Source organism: Peromyscus maniculatus, chromosome 22, assembly GCF_049852395.1.
Source record: "Peromyscus maniculatus bairdii isolate BWxNUB_F1_BW_parent chromosome 22, HU_Pman_BW_mat_3.1, whole genome shotgun sequence".
In the NCBI taxonomy this organism is placed as follows: domain Eukaryota; kingdom Metazoa; phylum Chordata; class Mammalia; order Rodentia; family Cricetidae; genus Peromyscus; species Peromyscus maniculatus.
Window position 1 is genome coordinate 41675499 of NC_134873.1, and position 23575 is coordinate 41699073.

The 23575-nt window shown below is 43.6% G+C and overlaps 1 protein-coding gene across 1 annotated transcript in view; it reads right to left on the reverse strand.

Annotated features, from left to right (window-relative positions):
- Capn13 (calpain 13) overlaps positions 1-21682 on the reverse strand; it is a 79020-nt gene extending 57338 nt beyond the window's left edge. Inside the window, exons 1-4 of the mRNA XM_042267340.2 lie at positions 21392-21682; positions 9097-9169; positions 8163-8278; positions 2239-2375 (exon numbers count right to left, since the gene is read on the reverse strand). Of these exons, the coding sequence (XP_042123274.2) occupies positions 2239-2375; positions 8163-8278; positions 9097-9169; positions 21392-21682 (617 nt within the window). The remainder of the gene's footprint in view (positions 1-2238; positions 2376-8162; positions 8279-9096; positions 9170-21391) is intronic.
- Between the last annotated feature and the right edge of the window lie 1893 nt (positions 21683-23575).

The window sequence follows — 23575 nt, forward strand, 5'->3', positions numbered from 1 at the left end:
CTTTCTCCTGTGAGCTATGACTCCCCACCCCACGTCTCTGAAGTATTGTTCTCTCTGTCTCTGACCATGCATCCTTCTGAGGGGAACAATCTCATCCACCGCTCTTGCCCACAGGGCTCTATGGCCACTGAACCCTGGCCATGGTTGAGGAGGCCAACGGGAACCTAGTGTAAGCCTGGCCAGTTAGACTGCCAGTACCTGGAACCTCATAAGGAGCAGGAGATAGGGTCAAAGGGGCAGACTAAAGCCTGAGGGAGAGACAACGAACAAGGCCACCAGGCCAAGCTCTGCTGTGAGGGGCCAGGAGTATTCTGAGAGAGGGGAAGTTAGTGGGGTAAGCAGAGATGAGACAAGGAGTCAGGTAGGCCACTGCATTTCTTCTTCCCATCATCCCATCAGGATGTTTAATATGCAACATTTCTTTCTTCTGTGTTCTTGTAAAATGCACACTGTGGTGGCTATAATGTTCATGTCTATAGATGGCTCCATATTTTCCTGCTCAGTGTTTCTTGCCCCATTCACTTAGAGCCCACCCTCCAAGGATCACCCTGGGCGTAGATTGCGTATATGGCTTCCAACTGCCATGGGGCTGTCCATGGAGTGCACCCACCCCATGGTATCTGTGCATCCTGGCCTGGATACATCACACCACATCCACAGTGCCATTGGGAACAGCCCAGGCCTGTCCTCTTAGAGCCCTTCTAGAGAGCATCCTCATGGGGTGTGACATATGCCTGTGAGTAATCTAAGAGTAGTCAAGCGGCCCTTAGGAGGTTGTCTCAGGGCGTGTCCATCAGGGCTGTTTCTTAGACTCCCTACACACTGGCAGTCACTTGGCCTTACCTAGCTTTGACTTTTGCAGTCTGAGAGCAAAGAGGGATGCTGTCTTACTTTTTGCAATTTGAATTTTTTTTTTTTTGGTTGTAGAAAGCCCAAACCTCTCTCTCAGGCATTGTAAGAGTCTTTAGAACAGTGCCTTGCTCTACAAAGATGTGTGCATGCATATCATTATCCGGATTCGCTTGAGCCAGACCGCTCTAGTGTCTGAGGTGGTGCCAAACACGGTGCCTGGCATATGGTAAAATGTTCAGTGGGCATCTGTTGAAAAAGTAACCCTGAAAGCTTAAGGAAAACAAGCAAGCTGGGTGCATGCAAATTCTGAGCTTGTCAGGACCGCAAGGTGGTCCATGAACATCCTGTGTGGACCACAAGAGAGGGAGAAAGTCCTGCTCATCAACCATTCCCCCACAACACAAATGAGATCTCATGGCAGACACACAGGACCCTCAGTTCCTGGACCACAGTTTGATGTGTTTTACCCAAGCTTTTGTCTGTCTCCCTCTCACTGTAGCGTCCTACCCATCCTTCCATCCTCACTCAAATGCCGTGTCTCCCAGCAGCCCTAGCTTGCCTCTCTGTAGGTCAGGGAGTCAGGATCATTTCCTCATCCATACCACATCAGACTGTGAGCAGGATGACAGCCAGCCCAGTCCTTTGAATCTGCAGCCTTCACACCCATTATTAAACTAACCATGCACTGAAAGGGTTGGAAACAAATTTTGTCAGTAAGGGGCCTGTGCAAGCATTCCTCGTCATTATTTCCTAAATAATACAATATAATGACTATTTGCACAGGGTTTATAATGTGTTAAGTATTATATGTAATACATATATAGATGATTTAGAGCATGCAGGATGTGTGTATATATAAATACTATTTCATCTCTTTTAAGGATCTTGAACATCATGACTTCTAATAGCCACAGGATTCTTGAACCATGCTCCTTCAGATACCAAGATCAACTATATTTCATCTCGATTCTTACATTTGTCTAATCATTCATGTTATGTGGGCCTAGAACTGTCTAGTCCACAGCTTACTATGTGTCTGTGGGTCCCTCCTGATGGCCCCAGGACCAAACCTTAAATTTGGAGATTGTTTACAGAGATTGTTTCACCAGCTGACAAGGGCTTTGATGTTCAAATGGACAGTGTTTGCTTCTTTGTTTTGAGACAAAGTCTCACTATGCAGACTAAGCTGGTTACAAAGATCCACCTGTCTCAGCTTCCCCATGCTGGGATCAAAGGTGTCGTCCACCCCACCCAGGACACTGCTTGCATTTGGAACAGATACTGAGAGAGCTGCAGGGCCAGCTGGCAGGAAGCATCTGTGAGGGCAAGACACTGGGCAAGCAGAGCCAGCACAGAAACTGGACAGAGAGGCTTGCCCACACTTACTTGGCATAGGCTTTCTCCATCAGGCAGGGCCAAAATTCCTGGTTGCCTCTGCGAGGATGCACAAAGAGGAAGTTCTTGCCTATGACAGGCAATCGGTCATCAACCACTACTTCCACCCAGTGGCCACACTGCCAGAACTGGAAAAAAAAAAAAAGGACAAGGATATGTCTTGGTAGGGTTGGGGCAGGAGGGAGTTTCTGTAACTACCCGACCTAAGCCAAAACATTTTTGTAACTTGACTTCCATGACCCAGTAGCAAACTCAATCCAGAGCAGTATCACAGCGCAAAGGGCATAGGCATGTCATCTACAAGGGCAAGAGGAATCAAGGAGGCACCAATCAAGACAATAAGACAACTAACTCAGAGAAATCAAGGCAGGGAAGAAGGATGTGTAGGCTCTACTTGGGCTTTGCGATGAACTACAGCCTTATCCTGACAAATCCTTTATGAGCTTCAGATCGACACAGGAGAGTCCAGATCTTTCTTGCACACACAGGGCATCAGGGGAAGCATATGTAAAATAACAAGAAGCGTGGCAGATGCAGGGCTGTGGCAGGGCAGGACAACCGACCTGGAGCTGAGGGCTCCAGGAGGGAAGCATGGCAGGCATATTGCACGTGTATCTCCAATGATGAAGACAGAATGGGCCAAGGCCTGGAGGAGGGATGATGTGGCTGGCTCAGGAGGAGTGAGCGGTGACAGCCTGACTCTGGCCCTTCTGTCCTCATGTCACAATGGCCTTGCTATTATAATGGTGAAATGGAGCTGGCTGGCGCTCTGACTGCTAAAAGCACAAATGAGCCAGATGTTCCTCTCCAGAGCAGACTGCTTTCATCTTTAGTATTCAGCTCTAAATGGTTCACCCAGGGACATCGGCAGATGAGGAACGTTCATTAAAAAAAAAAACCCTCTGAGTTTCTTCGTTGGCTTCCACTGGGCTGGATGGAGCACCGGGACCTCTGGTTGGGGTCTGAACTGGATGAAGGTAAGTCTCCTCCAGGTGAGCTTGCTAAAGTGGGGTGGATGTGAGCACTCATCCATACCACCCTTTCCACAGCCGGAGGTCTCAGGGTTGTCACACCCACCTGAGGACAGACTATCAGAGCAGAGAAGGAGAAACAGACTGAGATGTCAGTGGAAAAGGTAGAGATGTTTTCATGGCCATGAATGAGCCAGGGCACTCTAGCTGGCTTGGACACAACGGGATGAAATGTTGCTCTTGAAGCAACCAGTAAGCTGTGTAAGCATTGAAATTCAGGAAACAGGGATGCTACTGAGAACCATCAAGGAAAGCTAATCACAGTCCCCAGAGGGCAGACAAGAAGGCCATTTAAACTTTGGACTTAGTTGGGTAGACATAGAGAGGATAATGTCCAGTGGGTAGAACTATGCCTGAATTTTGGTTTTAATCTATTACCTAATAACAGTTATTAGGCAAGATACTTACTTAACCTTGACTCCATTTCCAGTCTGTCAAATGATGGTATCATGAAAGAACCACTTAGGAGGCTAATACTGAGACCAGATGAGACAGGGAGAGGGACAGAGTGGTTTTGAGCCACTATGATTTGTGGAATTGTATGGCCATTTTGTTCAGCAACCAGGGTGGTGTCATGACAAGTAAGAGTGCCCGGGGACAAGGGAACTATCATGGCCAGTTTTGTCTTAGGAATCACTCTCATTCTCTCACTAGTAAGGCATATCAAACATGCTTTCTGTATGCAAGGAGGACACCAGATAAGGTTGTTGTTGCTGGAGATCAAGAATACACACACATACACACATACACACATACACACATACACACACACACACACACACACACACACACACACACACACACAGCATATGTATATGATTAATTATGTAAAACATGAGCTTTCATTATAAGTATATGTATTTAAATAAGCATTAATACATATGCGTAAATAATATAAAGACAAAAAAAATAAACTGACTGATGGTCAGGAATGTGGCCATGTCCTATTTCCTGGGTGAAGAGGACAGACATATGGACAGTGTTTAAACCCTTCAAGAACCACGCAGGTGCCATTTTGCCAATGGCATGTGCCTCAAAGGGAAATCAGAATTTTTCTGGGCAAAGCGTCTGAGGTGCCTGGGCACTCTGTGTTTTCTAAAAGTAGAGTCCAAGTTCACAGTGGTAGGAGGGGAGCGACAGAAATCAGCACTGTAGCTGACACTGGGGAGTTTTTACTACATTTGTTTGTTGGTGTGTGTGTGTGTGTGTGTGTGTGTGTGTGTGTGTGTGTGTGTGTGTGTGTGTGCACACCACAGCACGTGTGTGGAGGTCAAGGACAACTTGTAGGAGTCAGTTTTCTCCTTTCACCGGGTGGGTCCTGGGACTTGAACACAGGACGCCAGACTTAGGTAAGTCTGATAAGTGTGGAGTCATCTTATCAACCAAAGGTACTGGCGTAATTGGTCGGCTTTCGTGTTCTGCTGGGTCTCTGGTTATCCCAACTACCTAAGGCATGGCCTGGCAGGGCTAGCAGTCCTGTGGTGGGCCTATGCTCAGTTCTGGGTGCTCTCTGGTGCCTCTCGGTGTGGTCCTTGGATCACTGTCAGTACCAACATCACTAGGGAGCCTGGCAGAAGTTTTGCCTAGTTGGACTTTGGGAAGTGAAGAATAGGATTAAAAAAAAAAAGAGGACCAGTAATAATGGAATGAAAACTTGCAACAGAAGGAGGCTAGTCTTTAGGCTGAATGTCTCTTTCACCTTCAGGAAAGTGTGTGTGTGTTTTACATGTATACATTTGTGTATATCTATGTGTGTGTGTGTATGTATGTATGTGTGTGCATACTGCTGTGACTAAGCCATCTCCCTAGCCCAAGAATATTTCTTTTAGTTTATATTTTAAAAATTACTTTGTGTGGTGTGTGTGCGTGTGCATGTGTGTTTATGTGTATGTATATATGTGGATATGTGTGTATTCTTGATCTCCAGCAACAGCAATCTTATCTGGTGTCCTCCTTGCATACAGGTAGGTGTCCATAGAGGCCAGAAGATGGTATCAGTTCCTCAGGAGCTAGAGTTGTGGGCAGCTGAAGCCATTCAATGTGGATGCTAGGAACTGAGCTCAGGTCCTCTGTAGGAGCAGAACGTGTTGTCACCTGCTGAGCCATCTATCTCTCCAGCCCCCCAAGAGTAATTTTTAAATGGTACACACCTGAATGTACTCTAGAGACCTTTCTGAACTCCAGGGAGAGATAGCCACTTAGAGACTTGAAGTTTGACAGCACATGTGACATGCAAAGTTGGCTGACACTGGACTTTTCTACAACAATGGAAATAATAAGACCATGGAACGCTGGGAAATTCTGAGGTTAAAGAACGTTGACAGGATAATCCAGATCAAGCCAAGATGTTCTTCAGTGAGACCAGATAAATTCTCATATAGTTTGAGAAAATTATGCAAGGAATGACTTCTATCTGATGAAGTTAAATCGAACACAATCTCAAGGTAAGAAGAAACATGGCTGGAAGAGACTGTCAAGAAATGAGTGTTGCTGGGTGGTGGTGGGTGGTGAGTGGTGGTGGTGGTGATGGTGGTGGTGGTGGTGGTGGTGGTGGTGGTGGTGGGCACACACCTTTAATCCCAGCACTTGGGAGGCAGAGGCAGGCGGATCTCTGTGAGTTTGAGGCCAGCCTGGGCTACAGAGTGAATTCTAGGAAAGGCGCAAAGTACACAGGGAAACCCTGTCTCGAAAAACAAAACAAAATAAAGAAAAAAAAAAAAAAGAAATGAGTGTTGAATGTTTCTTAACTAAAAATTACCTATAACAGTGAAAGTGAGATGAATAAATCAAAAACAAAGACTTAAGAGGGTCTGTCTCTGTGCCTGATGTGGCATGTGTGGAGATCAGAAGACTACCTGCTGGAATGGGTTTTCTCCTTCTACCATGTAGAGCCTGGGTCTTGAACCTAAGTCATCATTCTTGGTTGGCCCAAACCTGTTGAAACATCTTGCAGGCCCACAGATAACAAGACATTAAATGAACTATCAGAGAATCTCAGGAGCAGCTTTAAGACATTATATTGGGAAACAGTCTTTCTGGTAAAGCCTAAATATGAGTAAGTAACTCCAGTTATCTGTGGGTACAAGGACAAAGGTTTAAATTGTGGCCAGGGAATCTGCTGATTTAGTAGAGTAGTGGTTTCAGGTTCTCCTCTGAGATAAATGACTTCATTAGCTGGTTCTCATATATGCGTGCAACATTAAACAGATGGAGCAGGTTATGTTTAGGTATATATGTATGTATGTACATATACTTATAGGCATATAATAACAATTAATGAAAAAAAGAGGCCATGAGTTTGACAGAGAGCAAAGAGGGGTATATGGGAGAGTTTGGAGGGAAGAAAAGGAACAAATGTAATTACATTGTTATTTCAAAAATAGAAATTAAAAAAAAATAACTCCAAGAGAAAGAAGTCATGCAAACAAATGAATAGCTGCTGAATACTCTAGAAGAGCTAAAGAAGTCATATTTTAATAAGAGGTGGGGTGAGATAATTTAACTATTGTCTATTATACTTTCCTTTTTGTCTACTTGGCTGAATGTTTGATTAGCAAACATTACTCAAATGATTTCAAATAACCAAGGGTGTAATAGTTCACTTTACAAAGCTTGTATAACTCAGACATGATTAAAAAAATAACAATGCAGAAAATAACTTCAGATATGACATAGGCACAGAAATTCTAACGAAGCCCTTAGCAAACTGAGGCTGGTGGCATCATCAGGAAAGCCTCTCACTAAAATCAAGAGGAGGGAAGAGTTTGACTCTTGTCACTCTGATTCAAAGGATATGACAAGGCAAAAGAACAAAAATAACAACTCAGGGTATTAAAAGAGGAGAAACAAGGCTGGGCGGCAGTGATGCATGCCTTTAATCCCAGCACTCGGGAAGCAGAGCCAGGCAGATCTCTATGAGTTCGAGCGAGAACCAGGACAGACACTAAAAACTACACAGAGAAACCCTGTCTCAAAAAACAAAACAAAACAAAACAAAACAAAAAAAAGAGGAGAAACAATTCCAGTTGAATGAAGATCAGATCATTAGGTAACTAAAGTAATCCAGATTCAACAACCATAGAAAGAAGAACTAGAGAGAGAACTTGATAAGGTTTCCAGAGAGTTTACTATGGAATCGGTGGGGGAGGAAAGCCAAAAGAACTTCATGTTGGCTCTATGGTTGTAAAATATTTGAGGATAAATTTACGCAGAAGGGCACAGCACCAATCCGAAAACATAACTGTAACATTTTATGGGCAGGCATAAAATCAGTTCTGAATAAATAGAAAGATATACCCTGTTTCTGGAAAGGAATAATTAAAACAATAAAAATGTAATTTTTCCAAATTAATACATAAATTGCACGCTGTTCCATTCTACATCACAGTAGCTTTTCTGTTTAATTAGACAAAATTATTTTAAAATTCCCATGGAAGAGAAATGTGCAAGGATTACCGAGGTATTTGAGAAAAGAAGGATGAATAATGAAGCAGAACATATCCCTTCCAGATGCTGCAATTTCCTATAATACTCTTGTCACTAACATCATGGTGTGGTAAAGGAATATGAGGCAAGGACTCCATGGTCATGACCTTTAGGTTCTAGGTCAATGGTTCCTTCACTACTTGTAACGTACCCCTCAAAATATGCCCAAAGGACTCCTTAACATCCTGTTCCTACCATTTCTATCTCCATGCAAACATCTACCTCCTCTTCTTCTCTATGTGTGGCTGGGTCATAAATGGGAGGCAGAACGCTGTTTTGGAGGAGGGAAGGTAACTGGCATTCAGATGTCACTCCCAGTTCAGGCTCCCAGGTCATGAGAATGTTCGTGGATCGCAAGAGTTCCCCATCACAGAAGGAGGATACTTGTGGTGCACGTACCCGGAACCGGAAAATCCCAGCATACTGGTGTGAGTAGCTTTGGTCCATCAGGATCTTCCGCAGACACTGTGGGTTCTGGGTCAGGGATCCCAGTGCTGCCAGGAACCAGCAGTCTCCTGGGAGGGGATAAAGCCATAATGGAAACTAGTTGTACCCAGAAACCCCACCCCCTGAATTTTACAGGTCATGGATACCAGAGCTAACAAATCTTCTTACGAATACAGAGTGAATGCCAATTAGAAATCTTTGAGACCAGAACATTTTCAAATTATTCTAAATTTTGAGCTATTTTCCAAGAAAGATGGAGAAGAGGTGCTAGTACTGGTGATGAAGTTATTGGGGGACAGGGCGTGGGGCAAGGTCTGGCGAGGAAGGCCAGGGAAGCCTCAGATAGGCTTTGGCAATAGGGGATTCAACTTGTTCCCTGATACTTTTTCCTAGAGTTTCCCAGGGCTGACATCCATTAATTTTTTTTTTTAACCACTGAACAGAGTCAGCAATGGTACTTTATAGAATTGCAGAAAACGCACCTGCATTTTTCTTTGCTAATATTTGCCCTGCTCCTTTTATATGCAGGGAACTCTCTAGCCCGTGTAGAAGTTTTCTCTGCTTCCCCTTGACAGATGAGTAGCCTTGACCTTCTCCACAAGTATTGATGTGAGTCCTTCTAAATACGCTCTCAGTCTCAAGCCCCTCACCCCCCCATCCCTGCTTCATTGGCAACACCATCAATTCTCTCTCATATCAGGCACTGTGCTCAGAGCGGCAATCACAAAGAGACCCTTAGAGGGGCCCTTTCTCCAGTTAGGGGAAACTCTAATGGGCAGATTACAGGCTGGTGGTTGGCTAGGTATCTATGCACTTGGCTTAAGACTATGATTTCCCATGCCACGACTGAGTCAAAAGTCTGGGATGGGAGCTATGGAGTTCTTACCCGCTCTTCCTTGCTGGATGTCAAATCTGCTTGCACCTTCCAGGATGAAGTGAGGCGGATCCTCTGATAAGTCCTTACAAAAGACAATGAAACGCTGTGAGCTTCTCTCATTCCTTTTTGCCTCAGTGTGGTACCCACAGCATCATTAACTTTGCCTTTGAGAGACAGAGGTTAATTATTAAATAGATGCTTACCATATGAATTAGGAAAATTTCCTTTGTTCTTCAGGTTTTATGGCTCTTGGGAAAGCAAGTGTCAAAGGGGTGTGGATGGAGCTGACAAGACAGGCAATAAACGCACAAAGAAACTACACAAGGAGACTTCATAAATAAGGTCTGAAGATCTTTATATCAAATAGTCAGCCTGTTTGCTCCCAACAAGCCTGTGTTTTATTAGATGGTTATAAACAAATAAAAGTGAATAGGATCCATTCGTCAGAGGAGACTTGGAGAAATACCAGGACTACACTTATATGAGTCAAGTTTTTCCTGGGAAATGGTGGTCTTAGTCAGGGTTTCTATTGCTGCTCTGAAATACCATGACCAAAAAGGAAGTTAGGAAGGAAAGGGTTTATTTGGCTTATACTTCCACATTGCTGTCCATCATTGGAGGAAGTCAAAACAGGGACTCAAACAGGGGAGGATTCTGGAGGCAGGAGCTGATGCATAAGTCATAGAAGGGAGCTGCTTACTGGCTTGCTTCCCCTGGCTTGCTCAGGTTCTTATAGAACCCAGGACCAGCAGCCCAGGGATGGCACCACCCACCATGGACTGGGCCTTCCCGCATTGGTCACTCATTGAGAAAGTGCCCCATAGCTGGATCTCATGGCGGCATTTCCTCAACGGAGGCTCCTTCTGCTCTGATGACCCCAGCTTGTGTCAAGTCGACACACAAAACCAGCCAGTCCAACAGCATACTTCAGAAATCATCTTGGCCATTCCCACTTCTAGATTCCAGTCCACTCACGTGCTACACAGGACACAAGCTTTGAATGACCCAGATCTTTGCCCACCCCTCACCTATTCACCTCCATCTACTCCTGGCATCTAGCCCCCACACACTTCCCTGCCACAGAAGAAGAATGCTCCAGTGTCAAAGAGGGACAACATCTGGGTGAATTCGGAGGACTCCCAGCAGATGTGAATATTATAAAATCCCTAAGGGGGATCTCCAGACACTTTTAGGACACACTGGAGCAAAGCTACGCTCCAACTCCAGGGCCCCCACACCCTCTAAATGTTTCCTTTAAGGAGGCCATGGGGTTTTTGCCTGTACCTTCTCTGTGAGGCTCTTCTACTGTAGATGTTTGCATCATCCGGTAACTCTTCCACTACTGTATCCTCTCACATTGAAACATAAGTCCCCAGAGAGCAGGGCCCTAGCAGCCACAGAAGGACAGAGACCTACTGTTGTTGATTGTTTTTGTTCTTTTGGGGTCAGCCATCCAGCTCCCAAATAAATCACACACATGGAGGCTTATTCTTAATTATAAATGCCTGGCCTTAGCTTGGCTTGTTTCTAGCCGGCTTTTCTTAACTTTAAATCATCCTATCTTTTTCCTCTGGGCTTTTACCTTTCTCTATTTCTGTAGACCTGGTCTTTCCTTCTTACTCCATGGCTTGCTGTGTAGCTGGGTGGCTGACCCTTGATGTCCTCTTTCTTCTTTTCTCTTGCTCCTTCTCCCTTCCTCCCAGAGTTCTCCTTCTAGTTATTCTCTTTGTCTGCCAGCCCCGCCTATACTTTCTCTTGCCTCACTATTGGCCATTTAGCTCTTTATTAGACCATCAGGTGTTTTTAGGCAGGCAGAGTAACACAGCTTCACAGAGTTAAACAAATGCAACGTAACAGAACGCAGCACATCTTTGCATCATTGAACAATTGTTCCACAGCATAAACAGATGTAACACACCTTAAAGTAACAGTCTATAACCTATGCCACAAATAACTCTCCCCACTTGTCATGTGCTGCCAGTTTCCTAATGAAAACATGGACTGGGGACAAACAAAGGTGCAGCCACCTGCATTTTCTCAAGCAAGGGCATCTTCCTACCAGCTTTCACTTGCTTTCTTGGCAGTGAACTGACCCCATCAGATGCCAGGAGAAACACAATTTGGCTCTCCCACAGGCCCTCTGTTATAACCAGGTCCACGGTTTACTTGGAAATCATCTCCCCAATTCACACAAGCAGGAAAAACTGCTCTTAAGGGGCCGTGGTCCTGTGCACTGGCTGTGGAGTTGGTTTTTAAAACAACGAGGGTGCACTTCATTGACCATGGACTGGCTTTTTCTACTGGGAAAAGGAGCTAGAGGTCTCAAAGGAGGTGCTATCTGAATGAAGACACTCAATTGTGATGCTCCACTCACAGGACTTGAAAAAGAAGGTGGAAGCCTGGGGAGAGAGTTCAGTGGCAAAGTCCTTGCCTTTCAAACAAGCGCGATGACCTGAGTTTGGTCCCCAGACTCTATATTAAAGGCCTGCTCAATGCAAGGGAAACCATGCTTGGTACCTGAAACCTAGCCATCTACACGGGGCTAGTGAAGTCAGGGATCTTGGAGGAGAATCTCCAACTACTAATCCAGCGTAATCCCTAACTACATTCTAAATATTTGTCTTTCTACACACAGATCAGTACGGTTCTCATTCGCCATCCAAGAAACTTCTCCTTGCAAGAGATGGAGACCATTACAGAAAACCAGAACTGGTCAAAATGCAGCAAGCAAGAGATCTTGTGGTGCCCAGTCTCAATGGATACACCTACAACACAATTCTGGAACCTGAGACTCAGGGATCATTGAGGAAGAGGGGGCAGAAAGATTATAAGAGCCAGAGGAACAGGAAGTTGTTTGTTGGGAGATTGTGTCTCCTAGAATGCCAGATCCCATCTCCTCAACACGGCTGCCCAAACATGAGCTGAACAGTGATGGTACCAACAGACATGCTAACATGGCAGAGGAAAGCCCATGAGGTCTCAACACTAGACAGAAAACTACAGGCAGCCCAGGGAGGCTGAGAGCAGGAGAAATAGTCTTCCCCTGGGGAACAGCCCCCAAACTGGTTATTCAATACTGAATGGTCAGCCCTGAAATCACATACATATAAGCAACATTCTATGGACTGATCAGGTTGTGTTTACATTTTAGGAGTGTGTGTGTGTGCATGTGTTTGTGTGTAACAACAATTAAAGAAAAAGAGGTCATGAGTTTGAGAGAGAGCAAGGGGAAGAGGTACATGGGAGGGATTACAGGCAGCAAATTGAAGAGGGAATGATGTAATTATATTTATATATGTATAATATATATATGATATATATATATATATATATATATATATATATATATATATATATGCATTTATGCCAGGAGTGGTGTAGTACACTTATAATCCCAGCACTAGGGAGGCAGAGACAGGCAGATTCTTGAGGCTTACCCTCCAACTAGCCTAGCCTATTCGGCAAATTTCACATAAAAGTGAGAGACCTCATTTCAAAAGTCAAGGTGGATGGTACCTTAAGAAAGATGACAGCTGAAATGACCCTTTAACTCCCATGTGCACATCTCTACCTGTGACCCAAACACATACGTGCACACATGCATACACATACATGCACACATGCATACACATAGAACAGGAGGAGGTGGGGACCACGGAGATTTGGACCGGGAGCCCAGCCAATCCTGTAGTTAACTTTATCCACTGCTCAGCTCTTCAGCAGCTGCCCTGTTGACTTTGCTAAGAGGGTGCTGTATTTGGAAGGTCACTGCAGACAGATTGCATATGGAATCTTGCCCTGACATGTCTCCCCACGTGACCTGGGGACCTTGAACACTTTCTTCTTCTTTCCTGTAGCTCAGTTTCCTCATGCGTAACATGGCGACATACATGGAGGAACCGCTGAGAGAATCAAACTCTGAAGCAGGGTGACGGCCGCCATCTATAAAACCCCCCACTAAACTGTAGATGTCCTCCTCCTAGGCTATGCCCTGCAGGCTCGGACCAGACTCACAAAGCGGGATGAGTCCTTCCATTTGCAAACAAGGAAGGATGTGGAACAGTTCAACACAGCATCTGACAGAGTGTGTGTTCAATAATTATTGATTCCTTTCTCCTGTGTGACAGCCGCAAAATTAAAATGGCTATGCTCATAGCCTCAAATGCATTCATTATTAAACAAGACAGAATCAAACATAAATTAAGCAGTCAATTCATAGATAATAGAAAGAAAGGGACAAAAATGGGAGGAAGGAAGTGATAAAGAAAACGACCTGTAAGTTATAAAATAAGCCAGAAACATAGCAAGGATAATCAGGTCAATAAATTGTTCTGCTCGGGATAGTGGCTTTACATAGAACTGACCTTTGATAAATATGGTAGAGAAACCCAGGCACAATTAGAAATAAAAATGGGCTTTAGAAATAAAAAAGCACAGCAGAAAATTTTATGTTGATCAATTAAAAATACTAATAACTTTCTGAAAAAAAAACTGATGACAAAATGACTTAAATTAGTAAATAACACCCCAAGTCAATAATCTCGGTCATTATTTTTAAGATTTCAAAGACAATCACCTTAGTATACCTATCTATGTAATTTTCCTGTTGAATTCTCTCCAACTTTCAGGGGGTAAACAAGTCCCGTATCATTTACAGTTTCAGTTAAGAAAAAAAAACTGTATTGCTGATTAAGAAGCCAGTGGATTCTTATGTATAACCTGAGAGTAAAGACACATACACAAAAATGTATGCATGTGCCCACACGTATACGTGCACACACATGCTGACATCACAAGCCAGACTGACTTAGACTAACTTATTATCATCAAGAAGGAGGTTCCGCAGGAATGGAAAGTGCACGGATATTTTCATTTCAGGATCTTGAATAACACAAAAAAGCCCAAAGAAGGAAAAATGTGTACTCTTTTGCTAAATGCTATGAAGGCATTTGATAAACATACAACTTTTTACCAAAATAATGGAAGCTATACACAAAAAAACAGAAGTTACTAGTTATGGGCAGAATTGACCTGAAGTTCAATCATGAACATCGTTTGTTAAGGGTACAGTGGAATTGACTGCATCACTGGTGGGCACAGTATCTCCAACTCCTGTCCCTCGAGTGTCTGCTCCATGCCTCATGCCGGGCTTTAGAACCTCCACCCTGATCAGAGAGGGAAGGTAGGAAGAGGTGTGATGATCATCAGAAGCCTTTCAGGTTGGACATCTGGCTTCCTCGAGAAAAAGGCCCATACAGAACATGTGTAAACGTGGCTGAGACGGAGTAAGCTCTGGGTCTGGGAAAGTCCCAGATTAGCAGGCGGACTTGGCAAACCAGGGCAGTGGGGACGTTATTGTGATAAGATCCTAGAAGAGATTTGTGCTGAACTACCACCAGATGGTGACTCAGACTCAGCTGGCAACCTGGTAGACCTGCAGGCTGTGGAGCCCTGCCTTCCACACCTGTGAATCAGTAGGTCAGCCAGAGGTAGCATTCGAGACCAACAGTGATCCTGGGGTGACTCTGAGGCCTAGCCAGGGCAAGGAACCAGGCTCAGAGAAGTTCAGTGGTATGTTCCAGGTCACTTGGACTCCATGGGTTTCTCTTCCCTTCTCCACACGGCAGTAGCTAGAGTCTTTCCCAGCCTGGAGTATTTGATTCTGTGAGATAACCAGAGCCTCGGAGGGATTAGGTATTCCAAAGGAAGCTGTAGTAGTTAATTTGATATGTCAGCTTAACTGGATCACAGGGAGTCATTTATTTGGTAAATATTTTATCTGGGTGTGTCTGTCAAAGAAGGGGTGGGTCAATTGATATTTGAATTTGTGGACTCAGTAAGGAAGGCAGTCTACCCTCTCCAGTGTGGGTGGGCACATCCAATCCTCTCCAACTCATCAGGTACCTGACTATCACAAAGGGGAAAAAGAATTCGCCTGCTCTCAGTTTGAGCTCACAAAATGGTCTCCTGGTTCCAGACTAGGAATCCCACTCTGGCTCTCAGGCCAGTGACTTAAGACTTGCTTGTGTCTCTAGGTCGCAGACTACATATCACGGTATTACTTACTCAGTCTCCAGAACTACACAAGCCAATACCTTTCTCCTAGTAAATACATCAACAGGTTATAGATAGGTATATTAATAGGGTTAATATATGAGTACATATTATCAATATGGATGTTCATGAATCATTAATAATATATAATTACACATCAGTGCTATATAGCTATGCATCTACACACCCATATATTATAGATTTTGTTAGGTGTTTGGAAAATCTGAATAATACATAAGCCATCAATAATCATCAGACTAAGTAATTTTCAAATTATGTAATCATAATAACTTTAAGTCTAGACTGTAGGTCCTTTTCTCCAGGCCAAGCTTAGATTACTCTCTGTTATATTAGGAGTATCAGAAACCCATGTAACGCACATCTTGGCAAATATCATCTGCAGTGGCAACACAGAAGCCACTGTTGTTGGTCATCTCTAGGGATATCACCCCAGCATGAAAACATTTGCCTCCCAGTATTTTCTTTGAAGACTGCTTATGAATTTCCCACATAAAGTGCTGGTCTTGGGCAAGCAAACACGAATACTAGTTACCTTTGCACAGCCGTGACTAAAATACCTGGGGAAAACATAGAAGAGGAAGGCTTTATTTTAGAACACCGTTTGGGGGGTTGGTTCATTGGTGCCCTTAGTTGCAACATCGTGCAGTGAGATGGTCCATTGGAGGAGGCTGTTCACAGCATAGTAGAGAGGAAACAGAGAGCAGCTAAGGGATGGGAGACCAGGTATAAGTTTCAAAGGCATGCCCGTCAATGACCTACTTCCTCCTCCTAACCTCTTCCTCCTAATGTTTCCAGAATCATCCAAAATGCTGCCATCACCTGGAGACTAAGCATTCGGCACCCACGCCTATGGGAACATTTCATAGTCAATCAGTAACAATTAGGCCCATCATCCTGTCACTCAGCCCTTCCAGATGGTGACTAGGCTTTTGCTTGGACAGGTGGCAATATAATCCCTTTCCTGTTTTTCTGAGAGAATTGTGCTGTGTTGTCATCAAAGATTTTTTTTTTTTTTTTTTTTTTTGGCACGTTGGCAACTGGCTGTTGGCACAGTTACTTCCGGTACCTTCTGCTAACTGTTAGGTGACAGAACATCTTTACAATTTACCCTACATTCAGATCTCCATCTTTTTCCCTCCTCTTCTTTTTATGAACAATACATTTTGGTGAGTCATTTCTAGTGAGTGAATGATCCCATCAGAAACTATTCTGACTACATGAAGATATTTCCTGGGCAGGCAAATTCATTGCTGTGAAGTGACTATAGCCTGGGTCTACAATAAAGCTGTGAACTGAGCTCCAAGTATCTATTAGAGAATATGCTTTAGACATACTGACCCATTCTTTGGTAGAGGAGTGGATTATTTTTTCCCTGAATAGGGTCAAAGATGACATTCCAATTCCTTGGTCTACCACAGTGGTGACAATGTGACAATCTGCCATCTTCAATTCTGTGCTGTTCACTATGATAGCTAGTTATACATGTTGATTTAGACCAGCAGTTCTCAACCTGTGGGGTGCAACCCCTTTAGAGGTCACATATCAGATATCTTGCATATAAGATATTTATGATTCATAACAGTAGCAAAATTATGGATTATGAAGTAGCAATGAAATAATTTTATGGTTGGAGGTCACCACAACATGAGGAACTGTATTAAAGGGTCACAGCATTAGGAAGGTCGAGAACCATTGTTTTAGGCTTAAACAACACTAAAATTTCCTTTTCCCAGTCGCAATGACCACACTTCAAGTACTCAATAGACACATTTGACTGGTGCCCGTGGCAGCAAATGGAACAGAGTGAGCACTTCCATCACTGCTGAAAGGGCTACAGGACACTGCTGATGTATTTAGTGAGCATAATATCATCCACCTTACAGGACTTGATGGTAATTAAATGACAAATTGCATGTAAGCACTTAGTATAATACCTCAACTATGTACACACTCAGTAAGTGGGATTTATTACTATTATCCACAGAATAAAAATTCTCCTAAAAGGCGGTCATCTAAGTACCAAGTTTAATTTAGAGAATGCATTACACACACACCCCATGTTTAATTCTTGGCATTATCTCTTACTGAGAGCAGAGGTTATAGGGAACATTAAGAATGATGAATCCTCGAATTCCCTCCCTTACAAGGTCACAGGCTACTGCAGAGCCCAAATCGAAGTGAGAAGAGGGGCTGGGCATTCTTTAAAGAGAAACAGAATGGCGGAGCAGTGGTGGCACATGCCTTTAATCCTAGTACTCAGGAGGCAGAGCCAGGCGGATCTCTGTGAGTTCGAGGCCAGCCTGGTCTATAGAGTGAGATCCAAGACAGGCACCAAAACTATACAGAGAAACCCTGTCTCGAAAAAACAAAGACAAAAATAAAAAAGGGAAAGAGAAACAGAATAAGTCAGGCTGTGAGAAACATTCCCCTTCAATGACATTCTAGCAGAAAAACACATTGGATTCCTTGTTAAAGGGAAAGAGAAGAGAGAAGAGGAAATGCAGGTGTGATGATTAATCCTGACTGTTAACTTGATGGGATTTAGGACCACCTGGGAAACAAACCTGTGGGCATATCTGTGAGGGATTTTCTAGATTATGTTAATTGAAGTGGGAAAACCCTCGATGTGGGTGGAGCCATTATGTGGGTTCTAGACTAAACATAAAAGGGAAAGGCTTCTGAACATCAGCATCACGTCTGCTTCCTGACTGTGGACACAATGCAATCAGCTACCTGCCGCCATGCCTTCCTGGCCATGATGGACAATAGCCTTAACCTGTCAGTCAGAAGCAGCTCTTTCTTCCTGAAGCTGCTTCTGTCAGGTATTTTGGACCATCAACAAGAAAAGTAACGAACAGAGTAGGCAAAGGGAGAGAGAGAAAGAGTTATTGGGACATGAAACAACTTTTCGGTGACAGGCCCAGAAAACTGAGCCTGGGTCTCAGGCCTCTGACTTGTAGGTTATTGATGAAGAATAATATCCATGGTGGTTTAGCCACTGCCTAGAGTATGGAGTTTCTTTATTGTCTAGAATGGGCTAGAATATGGAGATGGGCTATGGAGCCTTAGAGCATGTGAACCAAGCAGACCCATGGAGAAGCAGGAGGCAAGTTGTAGGTGGGGGAGTCGGACTGTGAAAGAGATGGGATACAGAACATGACGAGAAATGTACTTTGCACATCCCTTCCCAGCAGCCACTTAGCCCCTCACAGTGTGCTCTGACCTACATTTCTCCCTGGAAACATTTGCTGATTTTGTCTGAGGGTTGAAACTGGAATTCTTGGACTGTGAAAGCTCAAGAGCATTGAGGGATCAGAGAAACAATAGTTAGCGCTTAGTAAGTACTTACACTGTGCTGGATACTAAGCAGCATTCAGTTCCTTCTTAAAATAATCATATGTAATATGATACAGACCCAGTTTTCATACCTACTGCTTTTCATCTATAAAATGGAACAAAGAGATTGTCTAAGAACAGAGACTGACTTTATGGAAGGGTTGGTTCCTGGCTGACCACATGAGATTGGAGGCTAATGGTGCATAAAATATCTGTGGCAACCAACAGCCAAGGATATAACATGTAACATGAGTTCAGAATGACATTTTATAGGGGACAATATATTGTGAGGCCAGGCATTTAGGTCTTGGGTTGTCTAGTTGTGTGACTAGACTGATCATTCTATGTTGTTCCTGTTTATATCTGCAGAACTGGATTCATTATAGTTCTTCACGATATTTTAAAAATCAAAGAGCTTAAAACCATAACACTATGTGCATCTTGACCTTATTACGAGGCCTGGGCCAGGTTGGCTGGGCGTCTTCTTTCAAGACTATGCATAGTCAGGCTGCAGTTGTCAGAGATGCCAAAGCAGTGAAGAGGTATGTACCTGAGTTTTCTCTTTGCTAGCCTATGTGGGAAATTGGTCAACAAAAGGTTTCTCTTTTGTACATATGAGCTTGAAACCCCAACAAGTCTTTGTAGATAGTCACCTACTCATTCATTTATTTATTCTTCCATAATCCTAACAAACCCTTATTAGGCATGCACATTAGTTCATGTGCGTAAAAGTATAGCACGTGGCTTTGGGCGTCTTGCTATAACTCTGGGTCCTTCTCTCCCTAACCATGTCAAGCATATCATCTACATGAACCTGTTTTCTTTCTTGTAACATTAAAAACATAAAGGCTGCAAATAAGATAGGCTACATGGAAAGCTTTAGAAAGTATTATATAAGTACAAGTATTGCTAAATTTGGAAAGTGACACACTAAGAAATACGATATTTGAGAATGTATTATGAAATGAACACTAACCATTAGTAGACTATGGGTAAGTCCCTGGGTGTGTAAAGACTGGTGGGAGAATGAACATGACTTCTAGCTGCCTCAACTTTGGATTTTTGGTCTGATTCTGATTCTGTTTGAGTCATTTCCACTTGCCTCATTTCTCCTTGATCCCCCAAAACATCACAAGTTGAGATGTTGATGGGATTAGAAAATGAGGTACTCTCTACTCTCCATCCTTTTTTTTTTTTTTGGTAAATAGCATTTTTATTAAGGAATTTTTTATTCATTTTACATACCAATCACAGATTCCCCTCTCCTTCCTCCTCCTGCCCCTTCTGCCTTCCCCCACAACTCACCCCTCATTCCCTCCTCCAACAAGGCAAGGTCTCCCATGGGGAGTCTGCAGAGCCTGGTACATTCAGTAGAGGCAGGTCCAAGTCCCTCCCCCTGCATCAAGGCTATGCAAGGTGTCCCATCATAGGTAACAGGAGCTCTCTACCCTTTCTAAACAGGAGTATTATTAAATTCTCAACACTCTAAGGTCTCGCGTAGACCGCTCAGCACTTGTGATGGAAACAAAAATACTTCATGAATGAATCTCATCTTTTCAAAACAACAGAGGAGGAAAAAAAGTGACCCTTCAGAATTTCTTTAGAGTTGCCTACCTCCTTAGGCGGCAAAGACAACAGTAGAGAGCCATAACTAAGGACCTGCTGCCAAGGTCTCATTGGATCGACCACACAAGATTTATTAGTGCACCCAGCTTTCTTGAACTAGCATTGAAACCCCACCTGGTTTCCACTGGCCTTTTCCTTTCACAGAAATATAACTGTTCGGGCTAAGGCAAGAAGCTTTCTCTTCAGAGCTCAGTGTCTTGAGTTCTCTTTCTCATGTGCAGAAAAATCACATAGCCTTGGACAAAATAGACACTGTGGCATCTCCCAAGTCTCTCAACCTCTTCCCAGCATCACCAGAAAACGCTGTTCTGTACAGGCTAGTCTGGTGTTACCCAAAGTGCCCAGTATAATGCTTGCCAGGTAAGCAGTGCCTGAGAACTGTTCTCAGAATCCAATCACAGACTTTGTATTCTGTTTCCTTGTTTCAGGCTGCCCTGGCAGATTTGGAGGTCTGAGGAGGAAGCATCAGACATCCTAGAGCATTTCCTGTTTAGCTCCTTTGCATTCATAAGAGTCCCGATGAGATCATGAGAAACTTCAGTCCACTGAAATGTTTCCCACAGAGCTTCGTGCTCTGACATTGAGATAGTTCTCAAAAAAAAAAAAAAAAAAAAAAAAAAAAAAAAAAAAAAAAAAAAAGCAGGACTCACCCTATTGCAAGGTAGAGTTAGTGACCATCTGCTGAGGTGGGGGGAGTCAGGGTGATTCAAATGCTGCTCTGCACTACCACTATGATGTCACGGGGGATGTCTGAAGTCCTTTTACAAGACTGAGGATGTGATTATAAATGAGAGGCAAAGCAATTATTTGAATTCATCCTCTAGTCTAAATGACTGACATGATATATTCCTTTTGAGTAAATCCTAGTAGGTAAGAAGAAAGGAGCATAAAGACACTGACACCTGAAGAGACTAAAGGGTGACAACCTGATAGATGGGCTCAATTAAAGAGGTGGAGAGACCCCAGGGACCAAGTAGCACAATCCACGACATGCCATTTTTCTAGTCACAGGACTGAGATGTTTTAATCTGCGGATGAGGTCATTGTTAGAACCGAGTTAGAAGCAGAGGTCCAGGCTCTATATCTGAGCACAGAGCCTTCCCATGCCTTGGACTGGACATAAGACTGCTGCAGAGAAACCAGATGAATCTTATTTCCTTTCCAGTTTGGTTTGTGGCTGGACTGCCCTCTTTTCCCTAGGAGAGACCATGGCCCACAGCTCCTGGATTGGAGGAGCTTGCTGTGTTCCCAGATGGGGTTCACTCACCTGTGGTCGCTTCCATTCCAGTTTTGAAAGGTGTTTACCCTTCAGCAGCTTCTGGCCTATGGAAGATGCCTCAGCCGGGAACGTATCATCTGTAAACAGCTGACCCCGGCTCAGGCACCGATCCCGTAAAGTCCTGAAGTCCTGATTCTTGAACTTGACCACCGAGGTCTCTGTTAGAGGCTCTGGGTTATGCGCCATGACTATTTCTAGGAAGATGTCTGGAATCCTTTCTTTCTGGTGAGGAAAAGAAAAATGATTAGCACCAGAACATTTTGATGCCTCCACTTTCATAAGATCTGAGGCTCAGATCTCTGCTGTCCCTCCCTGGCATAGAGCCCCGGGGCGGGCAAGCCCCAACTAAAATTCATCATCCCTACTTCCTGGTTACATTCAACTTGGTATACTGAATTAGCATCTCAGTGTGTTCTTGTGTGCACCAGAGACTATGAGGGGATTTGTTCCTTTAACGAACATTTATTGAGCACTGACCTTGTGCCAGGCTCTCTTCTGAATGTTGGCAATCCAAAGATAAATACACCATGATCTTTATCCCCTATGGGCTTGTTATCAAGCGAGAAAGATGGATTAGACATTTCAAGAACCTGCTATCATTCAACAGACACTACTCAATTAAAAATGTGTACAAAGTCTGTGGCCATAAAGAGAAAGCACCATAATCTCGGCCAGCCCAGGAGGACATACCCATAGGTGGTAACATTTGAATCAGCCCTTGAAGGAAGAAGAATTTACACGATGGAGAAATGGTGGGTAATGCTTTAAGTGTCTGCAGCTGCCCTGAATAGCAAGTGCACCACAGAAACCCCTGGAAGCTGGCTTGTGAAGTAATAGGGTATGGGAGAATAGGAAGTGACTTGGAGAGTTTAGTGGGGTTGGGATTGGAATAGTTAAGTACTTGGAAAAAGCGGCTAGAAAGGCAGATTGGAAAGTCACATTAAGGGTTTTTTATCCATTTGTTTTTGTTTGTTTGGGGTTTTGACAACCACCTGTAAGCGTGTGTGTGTGTGTGTGTGTGTGTGTGTGTGTGTGTGTGTGTGTGTGTGTGTGTGTGTGTGTGATGTGTCCTGATCATATCTGTAGATAGGATGTCACTTCTGGAATTAGTAGGTGGCCTGATGAAGGTGAGGATACATGCAGATTGGAGGAGCCCCCACATCTGCCCTCAGGAGAGACGGTGGTGGAGGCCAAAGATGGTAGAAGGTGGACACGTCTCAGGTCTCGTTTATAGGTAGGACCCATAAATTAATGAATGAATTAAAACAAGGAGGGGAGGGGAGGCAGTGTGGTGAATGGTCACATGGGTTTTAAAGTTTACATTGTACTTTTACCACCTACCCCTTGGGTCTACAATACTGAAATAGTGCCCATGTCTCTGAACAGATCTCTCTACCTATATGGGTCTATTGTACCAAACTTAGAGGGTTTGTGATGATATTAAATAAGATTTGACCTAACCAAGAAGCTGGTAGGGGTCATTAAATGTCAGTGTCAAACTTCCTTAATACATTGTCAATAACGGTTTAGGATTCTTGTCCACGCAGCCATACAGGTGTAAGGAATGGAATCCAACAACACGTACATCCCATTCACCATCTGTGAATCCAGCTAGTCTGGATCACAGTCCAAAGTTCACCTTATTAGTGGGGCGTGAAAACCCCCTGCAGGTCTTAAAGTCCTGCTATAGAAGCTTCTTTGGCAAAGATCTACTTAGGGCACATAAAGTTCCAATGTCCATTATTTCCCACCCACGACGGCCTCACAGTGAAGAAATCAAGCGAGAAAGAATAAGAGAACACGGGGAACTAACTTATAAGGGAATAATACGAGCTGACAGCCAAGACTTGTGAATCCTAGAAAAACATATGCAAACTTAAAATAACTTTGCAATTATCTTGCAGTTACTTGGTAGTGGTATGTGGCAAATTACTGAGATGGTGCAAACTCACAGGCAGCATATCACCAGTTAAGTGTCATTGTATGAGCACATTCAGAGGGAAATTGTACTTATAATTTCTCCCAAATAAGAGATGAATAATTTACATTGGCATTATTCAACTGAGCCCTATAAAACTGGCATTGTTATGGATCAAAAATAATTAAATGGAATCAGATCCATATAGTTTAACTTAAGGTAAAATAATGGTGAAACACAGACCATTTGATTTG